Below are 25393 nucleotides of genomic sequence, written 5' to 3'. Positions count from 1 at the left end.
GTGGAGTATTGACTACTGGAGGATGCAAAGAGCTGGAGTTGGTGGAGGTGATGAAAGGTGCCCTTTAAGACATCTATCAGCAGGTAGATCATTAATTCCGTGTATCAAAGAAGAGTCAACTACAGTTGAAAGAGCCCAATGCTCAGCTGAGCGCTTCTCCCCTTTATTTTTAGCAATCAGTGGGATTCTCAGCACTTGGCGGGCGCCCACCATTCTAAACTTGACATATCAGAATTTAGGTATTTGTAAAAATTACAAAATTCTAGACCCCAGAATACTGGAGATAAAAAACTTTTTGAAAATTTTTTTTTGTGCGGTCCACAAATTCAAAAACACCAGGGCTAATGTTTATGTTTCAAGATGGATTACAAAACATTCCCACCCTTAAGGGCGAACCCAACTAAGAACTTGGAGGATTCATCTTAAAGGTGAAGTAGGTTAAAAGTACCACGGCCCAGACGGCAGATGTTGGTAGATGATTCCTGGTGGCGTGTGTTTTTGTGCACGTACAGTGCAGTGTGTTACAGGGATACGTGCTGTAGTTTATTCACACTATGTATGTATCAATGTGTATGAGGCAGATAACAGCTCCTCTGAGCTTTTACAATCTCCTCTGGCTGTTTTTGCTGCGCCAGCAAGAATCGCAGATAGACACGAGATCATTATATGGCAGGATTATGGCTCTCGCCGGTTCATTAATCACTTCAGAGAACTTTATGAACTTTTGCCGTCCTGAATCCTTGTCAGATAAGAAACAATATATTCTGCAATAGTGTTATATAACTAGATGTAAAATGCGGTCCTTCACGGACTATAGATAACCCTACTTTCAGTTTACAGGGCCCCCAGGATTTTAAGTCGATCACAAGTCGTCCCAATGATGGCAGCGATCCTCGTGATCAAAGTAGTCTTTTACGGAATCCTACAGCAGGTTTTCAGTTTCCCTGCAGCACCCCCACAGGGCAAAGGAGGCATGACACATATCAAAGTGTTTGGTCCTCCAAAGTGAAAAACGGTCTTTATAGCTTTATTTGTGTGCGACTGCAAAATGGGCCCAAAAAAAGTCGAGAAAACAATACATGGATGAGGGGTTTCCTGTGTAATAACCATGGGGGGGGGGGGGGGGATCTTCTTACAGGTTATTGCAAAGTCCGCACAATCTGACACTGGTGTTCACATTCAAAGTGGAGCAGGGACTATTCAATTACAATTTTTTTTTTTAGAGGGGCAACCAAAAATATGACAGCTATGTGAGGGCGGAGGGGAGATGACTTCTCCTAAGGAACTATTTGTACAACCGAAATGGTATTTTACTACCATCGCACTTGCAGATTTTACCGTGAGCCCGACTAAAAGTCCAAGTCTTATAAATGCCCTTAAGGCCGTATTCAGACGGCTGTAATGCATCCTTATTTCAGGGGCAAATCTCAACCAGAGTGTCAATCAACCGTCCTGAAGTCACAGTATTATGATGTGGTTAGTTCCGGAGTTGTGGCCGTAATATGGCACCGACATTTTAGGGATTAGTACAGGTTTCAGAGGTCGGATGCCCCCCCCTTTCAGATGGGATGTCCCTCCCTTCGATGGAGATATCCCTTTAAGAGACTCTGTGAGATCATGGAGAATGACTATGCCACCCACTGGTCACCGCGTTTCATTGCTAAGCAACGGCCGAATATATTCAGGACACTGCTTAGCAAATGAAGGAGAGAAAAGAGGAAAAAAAGAGAAAGCAATCCATTAGTCTGAAGATTTCTTAAAGGGGAACTCCACTTTGGACAACACAGGTCCACTCACAAAAACACCATCACAAGGGGTCCCTCTACTAGGACCCCAGTGATCAGCTGTAATCTCTAGGGAAACCTGGCAGTAAGTGTTCAATTTACTTACAGCGCCACCACAGGACAAACTAAGAATTACATAGTGTCTATTCACATCAATGGGTTGTCTCCATAAAGCAGGACAGGTCAGGTCCTCCAGGGTGACAGACACTCTTTGCGGCCCACTCCGGCCAAGAGAAGGGGACACCTGTTTCAATTCCGAATTTACTAACAGGGTGTAAGGAAATGGGTTTTGTGAACCAGACATCTCCAATATTACCGTAAATAAGTTTTTAACCCAAGTTTCACATCACAATGATTTTTATAGGTCTAAAACAAGCTTTGGAGCAAATTCACTAAAAATCTGAGATACTTTTTATCCCCAAAAACAGCGCCACTCTTATTTACAGGCTGTGCCTGGTATTGCAGCTCAACTTTATTCACCAAAACGGCGGTTTTCCCAATCCTGATAATCCAGCAATCTTAGGTTAATGTCACCTCTGCTGTTGAAGGAATGACAGACAGACGGACCTATACAACAGCGGATACAAACAGACCCCGAGGGACTCCATTGACTATAATGGGGTCCGTAAAATCGGAGGAGATAGACGTACAGGACTTTTTTGGTCGCCGGTTTCAGCAATAGATTGCAGGCCCGAAGTTAAAGCTCCAGTCAAAGAAAAAGTTGACTAAAACGTCTCAAGGCAGTACTAGAAGACGTTAACCATTATCCTGAAGGAGACGACGGCGCGGCTGTCTCAGTCGGCCGCATTTCCTGCTTGTTTGATTATTTATCCAAGAGGAACCGACACAAAATAGAAGAGAGGATTTCCCTCCTCCGGCGCTTCCTATGCCCCATGCGATGCCCCAGACTGGAACGGAGGGAGGCAAAGGTTGCGACCATTCCCACCGTCACCTGTTCTTGGAATCAATCGCGGTAATCTATTAACCGAGACGTATCAGTCCGCACATGTTTCCACAAGATCAGATGAAACAAGCTGGCGGCCGACCAGGTCCTAGAGTTACCACGGTCACGAAGTCAATGTTCGCCATTTTGTTTTCCTGTCAGAATTTCATGATCAGCCATAACATTAAAACCACTGACGGGTGACACGAATAACGTAGATTATCTGGTGACGAGGGCGTCCTCGATTTATTAGGCAGCAATAACTATCAATTGATGCGTGGGGAGCAGGAAACATGGGCAAGCGGAAGGTTCTGAGTGACTCCGGTAGGGGCCAAACGGCTAGGTCAGAGCATCCCCAAAATGGCAGGTCTTTTGGGGTGTTTCCAATGTGAACCAGTGACAAGGACGTGGTCACGAATTATCCATAGACATTAGGGTAACAACCTAGGCTAGGCATTCAGGCACAGAGAGTGACTCGGGGAGCCGCATCACTCTCGGGTCAAAACCCGCCTGCCACGATAGTCGTGGCTTCCCTCTCCGGAGTCGGCTTAAGTGAATAGGCCAACTCCGGAGGTTGCTGCCGCGATAAAGGGCAGCCCGCTTCTTTTTTCCGTGAGTGGCAACATGCCGGTCTACATAGACCACCTTTGTGGGGGGCGGAATAGGACATGGATTACACGCCATAATCCGCCTCTTCTGTGCCCGTGCGAACGGGCCCTAACACAATTTATTCGCACATTTCCAGGAGGAATAACAGAGGAACACTGCAAGAAAAGATGCTCCAGAATTAGTATCTACTAAAACAGGGATGTCAGGGCGAGGGGCTTCACTTCGTATAGGACTACAGACCATTATCTTCGTTCCTGCTGCTACTCAGCTTTCCCACAACCAGATATAACACGCAGAAAGTAACCGGAGACGGCAGCGTCTTCCATGACTCTTGCTGCTTTTGGCAAGGAACTTTCTGTAAGATAATCAGGTCAGAGGTCAGTAAAGCAAGTCTCGCCCGCTAATGTGTTTACAGTATACTGGTTTCCAGTTGCCACGGCTTTGTGGCTTTACTGGTATACACCACCAGTAACTGGGCAGAGAATTTTTCTTTTTTTTTTGTTCAGTCCGTCTATTGTGCCCGGCTTTATCGTGCGTGCAAAATCGTCGCAGTCAGCAGAATATGACTTGTGGTATTAAAAGAAGGCAGGAGGCGGCGAGAGCGACACAGATATAATAATCATCTGTACTGCGCGCTGTCTTATGCAAGAGCCTGAAGTAAGCACTGACCTCAGCGAGACTGTGCGAGTAGACTGAGGCACGCTCAGGGTTACCTCTCCTTCTGGGCAGGTTTACAGTAGAGGTCGCCAGCTGTTGCGAAACTACAACCCCCAGCATGCCCTGATGTTTTCTATGCCATATATATTGCTGAGGGATTGTTTAGTCAACAAATGCGATAAATCCTCATAAAAAGTGCATTGCTAATCTTGCATTCATTCTGAGTTACAGCCTGTATTATTGAACAGGGCAGCATTCACAATTCTGCAGGCTTCAGGGCTGAAATTACTCAGCAGTCCTTGCTGGTTTAGTGTCTGGTCAGAGCGGTCTGGACAGCTTATCTAAGCAGTATGTAGTGTGACGGATGACATGTTTGTTGATTATTTACAAAAGTGACTTGTAAAATAGTGAGCGCAGCTCTGGGGTATAATGCAGGATAAGTAATGTAATGTATGTACACAGTGACTGCACCAGCAGAATAGTGAGCGCAGCTCTGGAGTATAATACAGGATAAGTAATGTAATGTATGTACACAGTGACTGTACCAGCAGAATAGTGAGCGCAGCTCTGGAGTATAATACAGGATGTAACTCAGGATCAGTACAGGATAAGTAATGTAATGTATGTACACAGTGACTGTACCAGCAGAATAGTGAGCACAGCTCTGGAGTATAATACAGGATGTAACTCAGGATCAGTACAGGATAAGTAATGTAATGTACGTACACAGTGACTGTACCAGCAGAATAGTGAGCACAGCTCTGGAGTATAATACAGGATATAACTCAGGATAAGTAATGTAATGTATGTACACAGTGACTGTACCAGCAGAATAGTGAGCACAGCTCTGGAGTATAATACAGGATGTAACTCAGGATCAGTACAGGATAAGTAATGTAATGTATGTACACAGTGACTGTACCAGCAGAATAGTGAGCACAGCTCTGGAGTATAATACAGGATATAACTCAGGATAAGTAATGTAATGTATGTACACAGTGACTGTACCAGCAGAATAGTGAGCGCAGCTCTGGAGTATAATACAGGATGTAACTGAGGATCAGTACAGGATAAGTAATGTAATGTATGTACACAGTGACTGTACCAGCAGAATAGTGAGCGCAGCTCTGGAGTATAATACAGGATGTAACTGAGGATCAGTACAGGATAAGTAATGTAATGTATGTACACAGTGACTGTACCAGCAGAATAGTGAGCGCAGCTCTGGAGTATAATACAGGATGTAACTCAGGATCAGTACAGGATAAGTAATGTAATGTATGTACACAGTGACTGCACCAGCAGAATAGTGAGTGAAGCTCTGGAGTATAATACAGGATAAGTAATGTAATGTATGTACACAGTGACTGCACCAGCAGAATAGTGAGTGAAGCTCTGGAGTATAACACTAACTCCAGATCAGTAGAAGATAAGTAAAGTTGACAAAGTTGTTCCAATTTTTATGCAAAACAGTCGCTATATTAAGCCTTGTTTGGCGGGGAATGCCTAATAGAGACCCCCTGGTTAAACTTGATGGACAAGTCTTTTTATTAACTGTACTATGTAACCCCTAATTCCCTGCAGCCATGACTACAAATACACGACGGCTTCTCTTGAATGGAGCTGAGTTGCAATACTACACACAACCTGTGGACAGGCGTGGCGCCATCACAGAAAAGAGTCATGATACAGTACAGCAACACATACCATGCAAAGTTGGAAAAATGCAACTCCCAGCAAAACCTGCCCTCTCCACCTAACACGGCATGATGGGGGTTGTAGTTGTGCAAAACACTGAAGACCACTACCCTAAAGCCGAGGAACCCTGCGGTCTTTTAGCTCCACCATGTTGTTTATCTCCTGTACTGCGGCTGATCTGATCCCACATGTATAACTTTTTTTCTGCACCGACCTCAGGCCTCCTGCCATTGAGCAATCCCCCCCTGCGCGAGCCATTTATCTTTTTTCCTTGACACCCTTCAGCAGTGCCAGTCCCTCAGCCCTGGCGCCTCCTCTACAGTATGAATAGAAAGCATTCCTGAAGAGAAAAACAAGTCATAAAAATATGCAGCTAGAGGCCCGGGGAGGCAAGGGTTACTCCGAGGCACAGTCCACCCCCATCCTCCTCCTCCTCCCTGGACTGCTCAGTCCAATATGGGGTCCTTGAAAGCATTATATGTAACCTGATCCCAAGGGCCAAGGCGAAGAAATCTCTCCATATACCCTCCTTTCACAGGAGACTAAAAAACATTCTTATTAGGTGTTTGTTTGTTTTTTGGGCCCTGGCGTCCAGGGAAAAAAAAAAAAGTCGAAAAAAACAAAATTTGCAAAATCCTTCTATCTGCAACTGTTCACTTCAACAACAAGATCCTTTTACATAGGATCCAGCTGCCAAAGGCAGAGCAAGGCTTGACAAACAATTGCTGCTGGCACCCGGCCAGGCCTCCACAAGAAAAACATTTTTACCCCCCAACTCTTTCACAAAGGACGATAAAGCAGATAGGGATAGGAAGCTGGGGCCTCTGTACTACTGTACTCCCTGCTAAAAACAAGTTACCGGGACCGTAAAGGGTGCAAAATCGGCCTGTGTGAGGGTAATTTCCTGCACCCAAAAAGATTTGGCATGACAAGTTCTCTTCTTAAGTTGTTGACAAACGATACAGCCCATATTACCACTGAGCCCATGACCCTTCACCAACGTAAGTGAACGGAGCAACACTGTGACCCCGAGGGTCCCACGACTGCGACTTCTAGTTGAAAAAATATTCAGCAGCGGTCGATCTCTTTTGCGACTAGAAGTAGTCGCAGTATCATTCGGTCACAAGGTGAAGCCATTCACTTACATCAATGAAGGAATATACTATATAGTCTGTATTATGCTCTAGAGCTGTATTCTCAATTCTGCCAGAGGTCATAAAAAAGTCAATGGAGCCACATTGTGACCTCGAGGGTCCTGCGACTCCCAACTGTAAAAATATCCAGCGACTAGAAGTTGTAGTCACGGCATCATCCGATCACAACGTGAAGCGATTCACTTGCATCAGTGAAGGAATATACTATATAGTCCATATTATACTCCAGAGCTGTATTCACAATTCTGCCAGACGTCATAAGTGAATGGAGCCACATTGTGACCTCGAGGGTCCTGCGACACCTAACTGCAAAAATATCATGGCACCATCCATTCACAACGTGAAGCGATTCACTTGCATCAGTGAAGGAATATACTATTTAGTCCATATTATACTCCAGAGCTGTATTCACAATTCTGCCAGACGTCATAAGAAAGTGAATGGAGCCACATTGTGACCTCGAGGGTTCTGAGACTCCTAACTGCAAAAATATGCAGCGACTAGAAGTTGTAGTAACGGCATCATCCATTCACAATATGAAGCGATTCACTTACATCGGCGAAGGAATATATTATATAGTGCATATTATACTCCAGAGCTGTATTCACAATTCTGATGGACGTCATTGGAAATTGACAACACTCCGAACAGCTACATATATAAATATGTATGTTAATACATTATGTTACATACAGTAGATAGCATCTAGTTACATATAGCCTGTATTACACTGCAGAGCTGTAATCACAATTCTGCTGGACCTCATTGAAAACCGATGACGCACTTATTGTCCGGCAAACCCCTAACAGCTCAAACATAGCTTCAAATCCTATTGAGTTATATGGACAGTATTATACTTCAGAGCTGCATTCACAATTCTGCTGGATGTAATGGAATACAGTATTATGATTTACGTCACCTACTCAGGAGCTGTAGTCACAACTCTGACACAGAGATCCAGTAATGCAGTGGGACTGTTAGTAGTTCTTACATCGGATTACTATACACTTTCCATGTCACCAGAAAAAGCTCTGTTTGAAGAGGCAGCAAGGGAAGTTGTGCGATTTCAGCTCTGGAGCAAGCAGAATTGCTAATGCAGCTCTGGGGTATGCAAGCTGTAGCTTAGTGTTAGTACAAGACGTCTACTGTAATGTATTTAAGTAGATTTTTAAAAAATGGTGTTCAAAGATGGACATGCCCTTTAAGAATGACGTCAGCTGGGCAGAGGGAGACGGCCGTCGCTATATAACGCAGATTACACAGCTGACCCTTCGCACAGCGAATAAAGTGGATAATCTTTTTCTTTTCCAATACGATTATGAAGGACGCTGGAATGTGGAGACTATGGGTGAGTTAACCTTTTCAGTAGAGGTCACCACCAAGATTCCTTGCAAGGCTCAACTTAGAACAAGTGCTGCACTAAATTCTGCTCAGCCCCCACCTGTCACTCACCCCCACAGAATACCACCTGATGTGGTGTCAGTACGTGACACAGAAACGGCTGTTCCAGCGCACATCTGCCTAGTTAAAGGGAACCCGGCACAAGTGCAAGAAGTGAATTAAGGGCAACCACAGACTGGACTTTGTCTCCTTGACCTCGATGCCAGTGCTCGGACGACCTAAAGACCTCTAGAATAGAGAGGTCAAAGACACCCCCTCTTTATTAGACGCAAGGAATCAGTATATTGGGCTAGAGGACACAGACTGTGCATGGCTACAGGTTGTCCACAAGTACAAAAACATGAATGTCCTCTTCCAAAAAACACTGCCACAACTGTCTATGGGTGATGCCTGGTACTGCAGCTCACCTCTACTGAAGTGAATGTGAGGCTAAACCACATTCATGGAGCTGCAATACCAGACACTACCATTAGGCAGATGTGGCGCTGTTTTTAAAAGGAAGCAGCCATGATTTTCTAATCTTGTAGACCCTTGTAAAGTGACAAAGTCATCAGACAATGGTTCACATTTTGGTGGAGTTATGGCTTATTCTCAATAGTCATGAAAGTATTGAACTTCAAGTATTGTCCACTAGAGGTCAGTACAATGAGCAAGGGTGCAAAAAGTAACTCGTTTTACAGCTTACAGTAAAACAATGTTATCAAGCGGTTATCTAGATAAGGTGTTTTTACACCCTTTGATAATGCCTGTAAGTCAATGGTTTCTCACCTGTGCAATGAGGAAGAACATCTAAAGTTGGGCATACACTCTACAAGAATTGGCCTTCCCCCCAATCCATTTCAACAAAAACACCTAACCATCTTATGTGTATATAGAGCTCCTGACTCTCCCCCAAGATCTAGATTTCAACTTTTGTTCACATGGACAGAAGCTTCTACCAGACGAGGCTCTTCTTCTCGGAGAGTCGATGTGTATGTAGAGTAAGATATCAGGCGGCCAAGAGAGCATTCGGCCTACATTTATCTAAATTGTATGGCGGATTTAAGTCTAAGTTGATAAGTTTACTGACCAAACCAAGGCATGACTTTACGAGTAACAATTTACAAATGTCGGAGCTAAAATTTTGGTCATACCTAGAGATCTACGATGGTGACCAAGTGGCTGTCAATTCAATGCCAGGCCTACATGTTGCCTAAACAGCCAAGGCTTCTTAGGCCCGGTTCACATCTGCGTTTGGGCCATTCCGTTCCCCTCTCCTGTAAGTGACACTTTTCTCTCCGCATTTTTCATGTGGAAACCAAGCAGAAACCACACTGACCCCATTATAGTCTACGGCGTCCGTGGGTTTCCTTAGGCAAACACTTTTCTATGTGGATTAGGTTTCTGTTCGGGGGGTCTCCAAGTGGACTCCCCGAACGGAAACCCCTGCGTAGACGTGAACCGGGCCTTAGAAGACTTCCTACATACTTCTCCAGTGCCAACTGAAAGAAGACAACATGACTTGGTCAAGCACTCTTCTACCCAACCGACACCACCCTCTACCCACTCAAAAACCTAAAACTATCCGACAGATGACGACAATTGTGGTAGTTAATGGCATCTGCCAAGAACAATCTAAAGTCTGTGGGCAAAGTAACGAAAAATGCTGGGTAAAACTTAAAAATACAATAAAAAATAGGACAAGTAGCAAGGAGGCACCTAGCCAAGAAAGCTTAGACTATATACAAGTAGGGCTCTAGATGGATAGTTTATTTGCCGAACCATCAAGTGTCTTGATAGAGAGTGATCTGAGGACCTCAGAACTGAAATTCTTGTCATACCTGGAGATCTGCGTTCGTGACCAAGTGCCTGTTGAGTCAATGCCAGGCCTACATTTTGTCCAAATCATCATGACTTCTTAGAAGACTTCATACATGGAAATTACTTAACATAAGCCTCGCACACCTCCAATGCCAACTGGAAGAAGACACCAAGACTTGGCCAAGAACTAATCTACCCAACCTACTCCACCCAACGATCTGATACGTTGGGGTTATTAGGTGAATTTGCTAAGAACCATCTAATTCGTATCAGCAAAACAAGGAGAAATCTAGATAAAACTAAAACATAGCCATAGGATGAACGGTCTATATGCAACGAAGGAGGAACCTAGCCGAGAAACCAAAATATTCACATAAGTAGCCCAGTAGGTCTTTTATGTATCATGGTCTGTATACAAAACAGCGTAAAGAGCTCCAGATACCATCTACGGTCTTGTTAGGTCCGGAATCAAAGCAGAACTATACAGAAGCTGGTATTTCCTAAGTATAAACAGCAAAGCAGAGCAGAAATTTCCATCTACAATCTTCAGTAGAAGCCCTGGTGTGTAACGACGTGCCAATGGCCAACCACAAACATCTACACCAGAGAAGCCACACGCCACAATGAGGCATTGCGCAACAAAACCTGCGTCCGACATTCTAGACGTGGGGCTCGGCCTCCCAGCAACTTTCACTGGTCTGGACTTTGAGATACTAATGTTTAACACAATGCAGTAAATATTTCTGCGCAGCTGCCCTCGAAAGAGCCAATGGAAAAACCCCAAGTGAAATGACAACATACCTTCACCTCCGAATGATCTTTGAGGTCTAAGATAAGAGAATCCAACCATCAAGTAGAAGTCCATGGACTCCCGTCTTGTCAAGTTGTACAACTAGAAATGACAGCAAAGACTAGGTTCCTCCACTTGGGTTTCCTTCAGACATCCAAATTTTTATTTTGTGGGCCCGGTTTGCTACATCGTGCCCCCAGAGATGGTGTGGTGCCATTGCCCACATATCTATATCCCGAGAAGAAAAGGTATCCACTGGTTCCAAGAGATCCTACTACATAACTAGCCAAATTCACTCTTCACAAGTCCTTAAAGGCCTGATAGTAACCAGTACAGAAGGTGTACAAGTAACGACATTGGTTGTTACCAAAACAGCTCAAGAGGAGGACAACTCAAGAGTTCTAGAAATGGAGGAACTCTTCATTTTTGGTGGAAGCTGTCATTTTTAGGTAGAAGGCGCCAGTTTTTGAGTGGTCTTCACGATCTGTACCAAATACCGAGTACAGGAGAAAGCTCTACCCAGAGTCATGAGACTATCTTTAGGCCAAAAGTCATTCACCTGAACCCCTACCACCCCAGCAGTGCATGTGTGTATTCAGACTCAACCATTTACAGATCAATAAACAATATTTTTACCAATCTCTACTGAAGTTTTTGCATTTCATTTTTATTAGCCACTCAATGTTATGAAGGCTCACAACGGCTCAGATCTATAATTCTTATGTGTCAACGGGTCTTAAGACGTAAAGTACCTAATTATAAAGTAATTGCGTAGAGTAGAGGTGTAACCTACTACTCCACCAACCATTAACATAATATAGTACAATGTCTCCTTGAAGAGACATAGTGCCCCTCCTGACCTACGTTAATGGCCACTCGCTAATCCACAGTACCACTCATGATCCACGTCAATGGCCTCTTACCTATCTACAAAACCCCTCCTTACCCACATTAATGATCTCTCACCAAACCAGTCTCCCTTCTGACCCACCTCAATGGCCTCTCACCAAGCCATTGTACCCCTTTTGACACACCTCAATGGCCTCTCACCAAGCCATTGTACCGCTTCTGACCCACCTCAATGGCCTCTCACCAAGCCATTGTACCGCTTCTGACCCACCTCAATGGCCTCTCACCAAGCCATTGTACCGCTTCTGACCCACCTCAATGGCCTCTCGCCAAGCCATTGTACCGCTTCTGACCCACCTCAATGGCCTCTCACTAAGCCATTGTACCGCTTCTGACCCACCTCAATGGCCTCTCGCCAAGCCATTGTACCCCTTTTGACACACATCAAGGGCCTCTCGTCAGGTCATAGTACCCATGTCAATGGCCTAGTCACAGTACCCCACATGACCAACATCAATGGCTTCTCATCTATCCATAGTACTCCTCCGAAACCACACCAATGGTCTCTCACCCCTCATGAAACGTATTTGCATATTCCTCCCTGGCTAGTTCGTGAAAGATCTATATCTACTGGTGAGTGGGGGTAGAAAGACAAGTTTTAGGAGTGATCGGGAGAAGTTGTATATGTCTACGGTAAACAATGGACCCATTATCAGTAACCCCGCTGACCCCAAGAACCTGACCTGCATACCATCACTTAGAAAACCTCTCTGTCTTTCTACCGATTCCATGAAAACCAAGAGGTTTCCATCTTCAAACACTACCAATTCAACCCTAAAACCATACTGAGGTCTTCTGGCGAATCAATAGCAGACACCACTCATGCCCAAAAGTGGCACTGTCCTACTTCTGGCCTTTAACGTAATCTTTGCAACTTCAATAGTATCTTAAGAAAACCTTAAATACAAAGCTTGAGTTCTTTACGACTACCTAGAAACAGGCTGAGGGACCAGAAATGACCACGTTGGATGTCCTTGTCCTTACGCAAGTGCTGCTCGTGTGCGTTTTTGTTGACCTGGCAGCACTCCCCACCATAGTGTCCATATAAACAAATGACAACAGGGCCTAAAGGTAGCCACAGGCATAAGATTAATATTGGCCGCAACCGTTGAAGATCAGGACCAGAAGATCACCTGAGGGTTTGAGATGAAACCTTCTGAGTCTAGTCTTCCCCAATGGCAGCTGTCAAGGAAAGAAGAGTTTGGCTTGTTGTACAATGTCCAATCCTTTTGTTCTCAGAGGGATAAGTCAATACCAAAAAAAGTTTGGCCCCAACTTACTCCCTTATCTCCACTCATAGCACGTGAGGGATTCCAGAGGATAGCTATCGGTACTGTAGCTATCAAAAGAAGCGTGAAACAAGAGGATAGTCCTCTACGTTGGGTGGCTCAATGGACTCTAATGGCGCCATCCAACGAGGGCCATATCCCCAGTTATGTGGGTATCCTCTGGGACGCCGCCGTCACTTTCACACATTAAACTGGTCACAGAGCATGCCCACAACACTCTCCAACTGAAGTCAACGAATGTATCAAGACACCAAAGATTACCTGTCCGTAACCTTAGAAGAACCAATTTTGTCAGAACAGTATTCAGATACTATACAGCAGCCACTTGGATTATAGCAAACTGCAGTCTGGACAGGGATAATTGATTTTTTGGGAGGATGTAGTGGGCGTGCTCAGTGGTCACTGTGCAAGGGAGGGGGAGGATGTGAGCATAACCTATTGTGAATGCTGGACCCTATGTTAGCTGTCACTGTAATCCTGATGACTGATGAGAAGTGATCTCTACAGAACGGGAAGCTCCGGACTATTGTGAGGATTAGTGGTCAGAGTGAAAATGGCAAGAATTCGGGATTATTTTTTAAATAAAATAAAAAAAAAAAAATTCATAAAAAAATAAGCTTAACATAAATCTTAATGTAAACTGTCTATTGTTTCTGATGATACATTGGCCTCATCCAGTTACGGCCTCATACGCCAATCGCGTTTCCCTGCCCGTCTCCGTACGCCACGCTGGCACAGACTAAATAACAGGTGATAAATCCTAAATCTATTTTAATTATAAAATATAATATAATATATTATTTATAATAATTATAAAATGATATTAAATTAAATATAAGTTCAGATGACAACGTCTGTCAATATTTGAGACCCCATGAGGGTTCGGGCGCAAACGTGTGAAATAAACAATATCTGAATCTCCATGGTGACTAATGAGCCAAAAACAGTCATCAGAAATTAATGAAGGTAATTAGGATGTGTCTGAGCAAGTACCACGGACATAAACAAGATCCGAACACTGTGCCAGCGTGTGCAGGAATGTTTTGTAGCGTGCAGGAGGCCCGAACCTCCCTGAGCCTCACTCCTGGATAATATTCACACCATATAAAATTTAAAGGGATTGTCACCAGACCCCAGCCTATTATCCTAGCCCCGCAGATAGATAGGTTAGGGTCACCTGAATCAGACGGTGTTTTCCCCTCGTGAATCGGTGCCTCCATTGATGAGTTATGGCTGTTTTATCAATATGCAAATGAGCTCTATAGTAATGGCGGCGCCCTTATCGATCTATAGAGCTCAGGTTCAAATAGTGATATCTTGGCAACGGAGGCTGCGGTTCACAAGGGGGAAACATCATCTGAATCAGGTGACTCTAATCTGTCTATCTGCAGGGCTGGGTTGATAGGTTGGGGTCTGGTGACACACTCCATTTAAGAGACAACCTTAACCTATATATCTGCAGGGCTGGGTTGATAGGTTGGGGTCTGGTGACACACTCCATTTAAGAGACAACCTTAACCTATATATCTGCAGGGCTGGGTTGATAGGCTGGTGTCTGGTGACACACTACCTTTAAGAGACCTTTGTAATTTTGTTCTTCACGACAAATGTTCTACAGTACCGGTATTTGATAAGGAATTTGAAGCGGAAGACCATTTTAAATTCCTGAGTGTGAACAGCTTCTTAAAGGGATTCTACCATTAAAACCTCTTTTTTTGTGGAAAAGACGTCGACATAGCCTTTAGAAAGGCTATTCGTCTCCTACCTTTAGATGTGATCTCCGCCGCGCCGTTCCTTAGAAATACCGGTTTTTACCGGTATGCAAATTAGTTCTCTCGCAGCGATGGGGGCGGGCCCCAGCACTCAAAATGCAATGGGGGTGTCCCCACTGCTGCTCAAGAACACGATCCTACGACGCCTCTATTTTTGGCTGGATCCTCCCCTTCTCTGTCGTCTTCATCCGACGCCTGCGCAGTTGGCTCTGCCAGTGAGACACCAGCAGAGCCGAGTGCGCATGCCGGCCGGCGGCCATTTTTGGGAGGCCGTTCTTGCTCTTGTAGTTCAATGCAGGAGCGGCCTCCCAAAAATGTCCGCCAGCCGGCATTCGCACTCAGCTCTGCTGGTGTGTCACTGGCAGAGCCAACTGCGCAGGCGTCAGATGAAGACGACAGAGAAGGGGAGGATCCAGACGAAGGTAGAGGCGTCGCAGTATCGTGTTCTCAAGCTGCAGTGGGGAAGCTCCCACGCATTTTCAGCGCTGGGGCCTGCCCCCATCGCTGCCAGAGAACTAATTTGCATACTGGTAAAAAAAACGGTATTTCTAAGGAACGGCGCGGCGGAGATCACATCTAAAGGTAAGAGACGAATAACCTTTCTAAAGACTATTCCGACGTCTTATCCACAAAAAAGAGGTTTTAATGGTAGAATCCCTTTAAGTCTAAGAACACACTGTGGGATAAAATGCTGCAACGGTCCCGGTTAAGGGAAAGAGATTTTCCCATTTTCCTGCACGGAATTCACAGGAACCTACGCAGTTGCTGCCACAGCCCCGTTCCGATCAATGGAACCGATTTTCAGTCATCGAAATTTCTGCAGCAAAATCCGCCGTGTGTGACTATACCCTTAACCCGATCTGATATAACAAGTTTCTGGTTTGTTCCCGCTCGGTTATCGCCAGCGGAAATCTTAAAAATGTAGGAACTGAAACACAAAGCCTATAAACAAAAAAAGTTGCAAAATTTTTCATTATTTATTGACTGACCTTTACAGAACTCTGGACAATCCCTTAAGGTTTTAAAGGGGAATTCCACCTTTTAAGACTCGTCACCTGTTCCGTAGAATTCAGGCGCTGTAAATACGAAAGCCATCGCTGTACGGAAACAGGGTGTACAGAGTTAAAAACACATGGCTGCTTCCTTAAACAGCGCCACACCTGTCTGCAGGTTGTTCGTGGTACTGCGCCTCAACCCGTTCACTTTGAAGGAGCTGAACTGCAATATCCGATACAACCCACGGACAGGTAAGGTGCTGTTTTGGTTTAAAAAGCAGCCATGTTTTTTTTTTAACCCTTAGAGTCCATGGAAAGATGTCTCGGAATCCTAAAATTTCCAGGGAATCGCCCTTTACCGTTCAAAGCCTATATCTGTAACTCTAAAGCTGGGTGATCTATAGTGGTCACCCAGCTTTCCTACAGTTCTGAACGTCATAGACAGCCGCATACCCCTGGGTACTCATAAATTTGGTGACAACCCTTCTCTTTCGCAGTAGAGGACGACTCAAGGATCTTTTATTTTATAGGTAAATTCCCTTTTGTACCTGCAAATGTTCAAGTCCTGCAAAGTATACGAGGAAAAAAAACGGTAAGTGACAAGAACGCGTCAGGCACTCGGGAAAGCAGGATAATGGACGGGAGCGTGTAGCGAGCGGGTATGTTACCTGACATCTCAGAAAAACAAGACTCAACCTCATCATCGAAACAACAGCGCCGGCTGCAATCTCTGTGACAGCCGGAGGGTGAGATAAACGGCACTCTACAGATGTAGCAGAGCTGAGCGTGCTAGTTAACCCCTTACCATACCGTAAGCACTAACTCAGCTCTGCTACATCTCGATGTCACATAGCGGATTAAGCCATGACCATTGCATAACTGTCACAGAACACCAGCGCTCACAAAGCCGCAGCTTAGATACATGCAAATAGTCCTAGGGATAGGTCGCCGGTTCGAATCCCATTGCCGACTCCCGGTGACCTTGGGCTAAAGAGAGGTAATCCAAATTAGAATGCAAGCTCTGCGGATCACAAACACATGTCATACAAGAATATACAAGTGAGGGCGCAACCTTAACATAGCAGTATACGTCCCCCCAAATACCACCCCCTTCCTCCATTATTTTATAGGGGTGCAAAATGCGAATCGTTGGCATATAACGTATAGATCATGGCGCACCGCTCCATAATGGAACATTAACCCCGTCTCGGCTGCAAATATGGGTCGAGCTGGTTCTACGCAGTTCATACAAACCAGACCGCTGCAAATCTGCCCGTGCCCACAGGGTGCCAACAGGGTACCAAGGTCGGTAGGGGATTATTTCGGTTTATAGGAGGAAGGGGGGGGGGTAGTTTGGATGAAGGAAGACATTTTCACATAGCAACAGGATGGCGTCACACACGACATGTAATATACGGCAGGTATACAGCTGGCCATAGACATACCGCTAAATAGCGCCCGTGGCGATCGCCAAGACCAAAAAATATCCATTGCATACGAATAGGCATTTTTATTCCCGTTTGGTAATGGTTACCGTTACCTACGTAATGATAATTCTTCAGAGAATTTTGCACGGGAAGGCGGACATTACGGTCATTTCGGCGAACCGGTCTTGCAAAAATTCGATATTTTACCCCCATTGTGTTGTTTACTCCCCCGACATGCAATGGACTACAATCTGATCGGTTTTGGCCAATGAAACGTTACCCGATTTTTGCAAAAATTGCCACCGGCGATGAAAATGGCGATGACGGAGGGCGCTACGGTGGACCTGACGTCTAGGGCGAGCTGTAGGTGGCCACAATACAGTGCAGGACTACAAGTCCCAGCATGCCCTCTGCAGGAATATGCCAGGACTTGTGCTGCTACTAGGCAGAAGTTCTTTAGGACAGTTCAATGGGGGTTGAGCTGCTTTTGCAGGAGTTTTGGGCTCTCACCTTCCTCAGCACTTTGTGGCAGTTGCTGCAGATGACATACTCGCTGCTCTCGGTTCCGTTCATGGTGTCACCTTCCCCCCCGCCCGGTGCTCCAGCTGTGGCTCGGGGAGAAGAGAGCAGCCGGCGAGCTGTGCACTGCGGGCCGACCCGAGAGCACAGACCGGGCACAGGAGGAGGAGGAGGGCTAGACTGAGTGACAGGGGCCGGAGGGGACGGGCTGACACGCTTTACCACGCCTACACAGTGCTCATACTTATAAACTACGTCTAGGCCACACCCACAGCCCCGCCTACAATACCATATTAAGTAAATAACCACACCCACCTAGTTACAACCCCGCCCACTACATGTTCTACCTCGGGTTCTGTCATTCCGCCGGGATCCGCCTCCTCGCCTTCACGTTCCGTTCCACCAATCACCTCCAAGCCGCTACTTGCGTCACGCCCCCTGGTAACTACTCCAGCGGGCCAATGAGCGGACGAGGAAAAAGAACGGCGTCCTGGCCAATAGGAAAAACTCGAAAACAGGCAAAGCCACGCCCACTGAGCTTTTAGTTGCAGGACAAAGAGAACAGTGATTAAAAGGGGTGCAGTGCCTGAGGGGAGGAGGAGGGGGCGCAGTGCTGGGGGGAGGAGGAGGGGGTGTGCAGAATAACACCACTGAAGTTTTAGTAAACAAGGATGAATTGGGATTAATGACTGATGAAACCTTGAAAAGCCAAAAAAATAAAAATTTCCATGCCATTCCTGCGTCTTGGAAAGCTGACTGACAAGGAATACGGGCGCTCATCCATGGTCACCCAGCTTTCCAAGGCTCCTGACTGACAAACAGGGACCAGGGGTGCCTGCCATTATTTCTGAGGAGGTTTTACGGTCCCGGATAAGACGTATTGCAAAAAAATCTGGAGCATAAGGGTTAAAAAAACCAAAAAAATAATGTGCTCACCTGTCCGGTCCCATAGTGATAGGTTTCGAGTACCCCGGGGGGTCTTTGTTTTTGGCTCTGCAACGTTAGCCATGACCTCGGTGGTTACTGTTTAATGAAACTTTTTTTAAGAAGGTGTTCACATGCGGCAGATTTGGAAGCAGAAAATCAGTCCCATTCCTCTGAAGAGCGGTGCAGCGGATTAGGCAAAAAAATGGGGAAGTTATAGAAATTTCAACAGAAATAAACTGATTTTGGCCGAGGCTTCACGTTGCAGATTTTGCTGCATTTTTTGGAGATGAAACCAAGAATGAATGTTTGGCCTATAGGGGGCGCTGTGGCTCGAGATGTTATTACATCATAAAAACAGACATGGTGTTGCTGACATCACTGGTGTTACTTGAGGAGATACAAGAACACACTTGATGGAGGTCTCTAGGCAGTGGCATTACAAAAGTCTTGTGGGCCCCGATGCAATCTTTTGTCCGGGGCCCCTACCTCCTCCCTGCAGAGAATTCTTGATAGTGATTGGTATGGTGCTAAGGAGTTTAATCCACCATAGTTTGGTCGGAGTCATCTGTGGGTCTCCTTGGTTTATGGGCCAGATGGAAGCTGCAATCTCAATACTGATGCCAGTGTTTATTTGGCCCCCTAAGACTCCTGAGCCCAGGACTCTCTGCACCCTGTAGTTACACCCCTGTCTCTAGGATATAGCTAGTACATACCGTTGAGGCCGGGGACATACATGGCATAGTGGTGGCAGGTTAGCCGCCACGGTCCAACTCAGCACCCCCACCATTTACATTGATCCATCTACCAGCACGCTGCCTGCTCAGTCGTGGTGGCGCAGGGTGCTGCAATTTCGTTCTGTCCACTTGAATAGTTCAATGCTGCAATACCGCAAGCCACCACAACACACTAAGGTAGACAGACCAATGTACAGAATGAAGGCTGTAGTGATTGGCAGAGTACTGTGGCCCTTTCAAACTGCTGATCTGCAAGGGTGCAGTAAGTTGCCTGGACTTCTGGTCCTTGAGGTCCCATCATGCATTGGCCAATGGGTTGACTCTATAATGGAGTGGTTAGAAGTAGGTGGCGTGGATCCAGGATCTGTTAGCCCGCCAACCCATCACAGCTAATACAACTTCTGCCTTGGCATTTGTTGTTGCAGCCTGCACCACCTTCTGGATCCTCGCCACGCCATTTAATTACTCCATCCATATAGCAAGGGTCGGGAACCTATGCCTCGCAAGCTAGATGTGGCTCTTTTGATGGCTGCAACTGGGTCGCAGACAGGACCATAACTACCCGGCCATGGTCCCCACAAGCACCATTATACTCAGGGGTCTTTTCGGACCCCCGAGTATAATGATCGTAGGCCCAGGAGAGGTAAGGGAACATAAAAAACAGTGTTACTTACCTCTCCGGGCCTCCTTGTGTGACGTCCCAGATGTTACATGACCGGGGCCTGCGTCCAAGTCCCCGGTCACATGACATCTAGGACGTCATTGAGGATGGCCGACAGTGGCAGAGTGCAGCGGAGCCAGGGAGAGGTAAGTAACAGTGTTTTTTATGTTTTTATCCCCACTGGGTCTCCAATTATTATACTATGGGGTCTACAGGGGGTAGGGGGGGCACGCTGGATGTTGTAACCCTGTTGTAAGTCTGCTATGGACAATAGTAATAATAATGCCATTACAATGTTCCCTGCATATCCAGCACCCACAGGATAGTTATGGCTGCAGATACAGCCACAATATCATTCATTTAAAGGGACACTATGTAATACAATATTTTTTTCACTGTGAGTTTTGACTGCCTGAACTGATGAGTTTAGCTGAATACCAGGGGGATGTGACCCATAAAATGAGTCAAAGACAACAGTAGCCAAGTCCTGAAAAAACAGTATCCTTCAAAGCCATGTATCGTCTCTGTAAATCCTTGCTGTCACCAGGTTCACACCAGTAAAAGTAATGCTCTATCAGCAAGAACAATGTAATTATTCCACATAAAGTACACGTAAAACAACGGTGAGACAACCTGCAGGTGCCACAGGCTATGTAACCTGTTCAGTCTAGTGTACGGCTATGACTGTATGTATACGATGCTAGAAATACACTGGAGTCCTTAGAATGAAAGAGCTTCATACACAAGGACTACTGCAGCTGTCTGTGACGTTGCCCCAAGCTCAGACATCAGGGCGTAAGTGATATTTCTGTTTATGCAGCCCAAACAGCTACATCCCTGCACTGCCTGCAGTCACCAATAGAGGGAGCATTCCACTTACTGCATACACATGATTAAACAGTATGCAGGAAGCTCTTAGACTCCCTCTAGTGGTGGCTACAGGCAGTCAGAAACGTCCATGTCTTTTAAAGGGGTTTTGTCATTCCAGAAACTCATCCCTTGGTGAGGGTCAGATCGCTTGGGGTTTGACTGCTGGGACCCCCAACGATCAGGAGAATAAGGATCTGAAAGTTGACCTGCTTCAACTCCATGAATGATGCACAAGTGTTATTGTATTGTGTATTGTGTTAAGGGATTCAGCAAAGGCCGGCTCCAGGTTTGTGTGGGCCTTTGGGTGACAGAGCCCCAGTGGGCCAATTTAAGAGTAACTCAAGCACATTGCAGCAAAAAAAAAAAAGCGGAATTTGGTGTTTTTTTGCTGAGGTGGACCTATTGGAGTGCACTGTAAGGGGGCATTCACACTACGTAACGCCAGCGTGTATCACAGCCGTACACGCCGGCGTTACAGCAGGACTGCCGGACACTTCCCATTCATTTCTATGGGAGCTGGCATGCGAGCGCTCCCCATAGAAATTAATGGACTGCTTTTTTCCATTCATTTCTATGGGGAGCGCTCGCATGCCGGCTCCCATAGAAATGAATGGGAAGTGTCCGGCAGCCCTGCTGTAACGCCGGCGTGTACGGCTGTGATACACGCTGGCGTTACGTAGTGTGAATGCAGCCTAATACAGTTCAATCTTGTAGAAGTAAATACATCCTTTTCGGACATCGGAAAGTAAAGAAGAATTTGAGGCTCACGATGTGCGGTATCAGCATTCTGTTGCAGCTTTCCACCACTCAGTGAATGAGTCTAACCAGTGAAGCATCTCAAGCCACAACCTCCGGATCAGCTGTAGAATCTGCAGCAAGATACAGCAGGACACTTTTTTTTCCAGCTTCCTGCTCCAATTAGTTTCAATAGGAGGCAGAATGAGGGAGGAATCTTCTGCAAAATCAGTGCCAGATTCCACCATGTGAGCCAGGCCTGATACTACTAATGGTGCCACTCCATAGTAGCCCCCACACAGTATTATATGCTCCATCATGGTCCCCACACAGTATTACATTAAGTGCTCCAGAATGACCCCGACACAGTAATACGTGCTCCAGAGTGGCCCCCACACAGTATTGTATGCTCCAGAGTGGCCCCCAAAAAGCATTATATGCTCCGCCGTGGCCCCCACACAGTATTGTATGCTCTACAGTGGCCCCCACACAGTATTTCATGCTCCAGAGTGGCCCCCCACAGTACTGTATGCTTAGGAGTGGCCTCCACAAAGCATTATATGCTCCGCCGTGGCTCCCACACAGTATTGTATGCTCTACAGTGGCCCACACACAGCATTATATGCTCCACTGTGGCCCACACACAGTATTGTATGCTCCACAGTGGCCCCCACACAGTATTTCATGCTCCTGAGTGGCCCCCACACAGTATTACATGCTCCCCAGTGGCCCTCACACAGTATTATATGTTGTGCAGTGGCCCTCACACATAATTATATTCTCCACAGAGGCCCCCACACAGTATTATATGCTGCACAGTGGCCCCCACACAGTATTGTATGCTTCACAGTGGCCCTCACACAGTATTATATGTTGTGCAGTGGCCCCCACACATAATTATATTCATCACAGTGGCCCCCACACAGTATTATATGCTGCACAGTGGCCACTACACAGTATTATATACTCCACAGTGGCCCCCACACAGTATTATATGCTTCCAAGAGCCCCTCCTAGAGCTGGTGCTATTATTATATTTTGGGGTCACCTCAAACCCCCGAGTATAATAATCAGAAGCCCAGGGGAAGTGATTAAAAATAACAAACATTTTTACTCACCTTACCTCAACTAGCCGGGGCATCTTCGCTACTCTTCTGCCTTGCGACTGAGGTCATGTTCCCCAGACATCATTGTTGGGGCCTGGGATTGAGCTTCAGCGGTCACGTGGGGCGCGATGACATAATTATTCCAGCGCAACCATGTGATTGTTGGGGCCCAATCACAGGCTCCAACAGTGAGGCCAGAGGAGCGGGACCTCAGTCGCAAGACAGAAGAAGAGCAAGGATGCCTGAAGAGCTCCGGAGAGGATGCTGAGCCCAGAACAGGTGAATATAATAATTTTTTTTATTTTTACCTCCCCTGGGCTGGTATCTACTGGAAAGGGGCGCACCGATCACCAGGCCCCTCTCCATTAGCAGTATGTACAGCTGTCGGGGAACCAAGCTTTCCCGGGCCGCTATCATGGTGGTCCAGTATCCTAGCCATTTCCAGCTGGCTGCAGGCCCTGTACCCTGCGCCAATGCCAAGTGGGCCCGCTCAGGAGCTTGGGGCCCCAACACTTGCCCGGGTAGGCCGGGTGCTGATGCCCTGGGTTCAGCAGTAGAACCCCAAGTGCTCTGACACTTATTCCCTATGCTGTGAATAGGAGATGAGTGTCTGTAATGGCAAAACCCCTTTAGTTCTCTGACCATGCAAATCAGCCCAGGATTAGACTTGAACAAACAGGAGTGAGGCAGACTGAGACTGAAAATATCAGCCATGGTTAAATTGGTGGCATCGGGCATGGATTTCAGAGGATAGCTAAAGCACCTGTGGCTATCTATAGGCAAATATGGCAAATCAGGCTCCTCCCTCAATGCACTTGTAGGCTTTTTTGCATATCCAGAAAAAGATGATTTGCTTTTCTCTGCATTACTTCATCAGTTTGTCACCACAAAGATTTGTTTCTGCTCCTATTGAAGACCACCCCATGTCACTATTATTAGCTTAGGAGGTATTTTAGTCCTGATGACTCCCTGCCCCTCCATACCGGCCACGTTAGTCCTCAAGCCTATGACAGCATATCAACAGCGTAGACAGCATGATGACATCATCATGGCCACCCGATCCAGGTCTTCTCAGGAAGCGCAGGCCAAAGGCAAGAAAAGGGTGTAATGGAATTGGAGGTATTTCCTTTTGTTGGTTGAAGGTGGTGTACTTAATATGGAGCACTATAAGGGATGCTTTATAACTATTAGAGTTACTATTACTAATAGGGGAATACTGGGGTATCATTATTATGTGGGCACTATCAATAATGGGGGCACACTGAGGAAGTATTGTTACAGGTGTGGGCATTATTACTAATGGCATACACCGAGGGAGCATTATTACTATTGAGGGCTCTATGGCGGCATTATTACTAATGGGAGCACATTGGAGAGCATTATTACTAATAGGGAACTATTGTGGGCAATGTTACTAAAACTGATCCCCCCCAACCAAGCATCAGCCATTTGCCAAGCCAAAACCCCCAACATGCCCTGAACAAGGCTCAAATAAAAGGAGTCATTGAGAGAGACAGAGAGCGGTACATCGAGGAATGGAGAAGTGCAATAAATAACTCCAAGAAACTCACCGTGTACCATTCACTGCAAAGGTACTACACCATGGCCACCTACCTGGAGAGAATACACCACCCCAAACACAGACGGACCCTGAGCCGGTACAGACTGAGCGCCCACAACCTGGAGATGGAGACGGGGCGATACAGGCAGACGTACAAGCCACGGGAGAAGAGACTGTGCCAGCACTGTGACCAGGGGGCCCTAGAAGACGAGACCCACTTCCTGCTACACTGCACCAAATACTCAGCTGTGAGGGCTGTCTACTACCAAAGACTCTCTGCCCACATCCCAGACTTCATATCTGCAGACGAGAAGAGGAAACTCTACATCCTACTGGGAGAAGAAGAGGCCACTGTGGAGATCGCTGCCCAATACGTGTCCAGCTGTCACCAAACAAGAGGAAGATGAGACTCTACGGACTGTTATATCCCAAACCACCCACCCCACCTCCCCATATAGCGGCCACCAACTAAGAGGAAGATGAGACTCCACGGACTGTTATTGAGAAAACTGGGAGACCATTTTTACTGCGGGATCATTATAACTATTGGGAGCTCAATTACCAATGGAGGAACTTTCAAACCCTAGCAATGCCCATGCAAGGGAACATCTTGTAAGATCGCTCCATGAATACAGGTATCCCATGACTATTCTATGCACAAATGTATTTTACAAGCGGAGTTGGGCTTACGGACTATTTACACCATGGCCATTAATGTTCTAGAACAATCAGGTTCATAGCCCATCAAGCTATCACCTATTAAGTAGGATACTTTTAGAGGTTTGGGGAGGGTTTGGAGAAGTCATTATGAGATGTTATGACTACATTAAAGCCGCCTGAATTCCAACATTAAAAATTAACATGTTCCCATCTCTTTGATGCTGCTAATTCTCGCCATTGAGCTGAAGAACATTCTAAGCCTATGTGTGTAATAACATGTCCTGCCTGGAGGGACTGACGTGACACACGTTCGTAAACAACATATTGTGAAATACTTGTCATAATTCAGGATCATATGTGATGGCGGATTAGTCCCCTACTGACACTGATTT

General features: G+C 46.1%; 1 protein-coding gene across 2 annotated transcripts in view; it reads right to left on the bottom strand.

Moving 5' to 3' along the window:
- Positions 1–17929, bottom strand: part of SESN3 (sestrin 3) — a 66001-nt gene extending 48072 nt beyond the window's left edge. For both annotated transcript variants that reach the window (XM_075266132.1, XM_075266133.1), the window contains exon 1: positions 17739–17929. In XM_075266132.1, coding sequence (XP_075122233.1) covers positions 17739–17801 — 63 coding nt within the window. In that variant the 5' untranslated portion in view covers positions 17802–17929. The remainder of the gene's footprint in view (positions 1–17738) is intronic.
- Positions 17930–25393: the final 7464 nt, after the last annotated feature.

Source organism: Leptodactylus fuscus, chromosome 2, assembly GCF_031893055.1.
Source record: "Leptodactylus fuscus isolate aLepFus1 chromosome 2, aLepFus1.hap2, whole genome shotgun sequence".
NCBI classification, from domain to species: domain Eukaryota; kingdom Metazoa; phylum Chordata; class Amphibia; order Anura; family Leptodactylidae; genus Leptodactylus; species Leptodactylus fuscus.
This window is presented reverse-complemented; position numbering and strand designations above follow the sequence as displayed.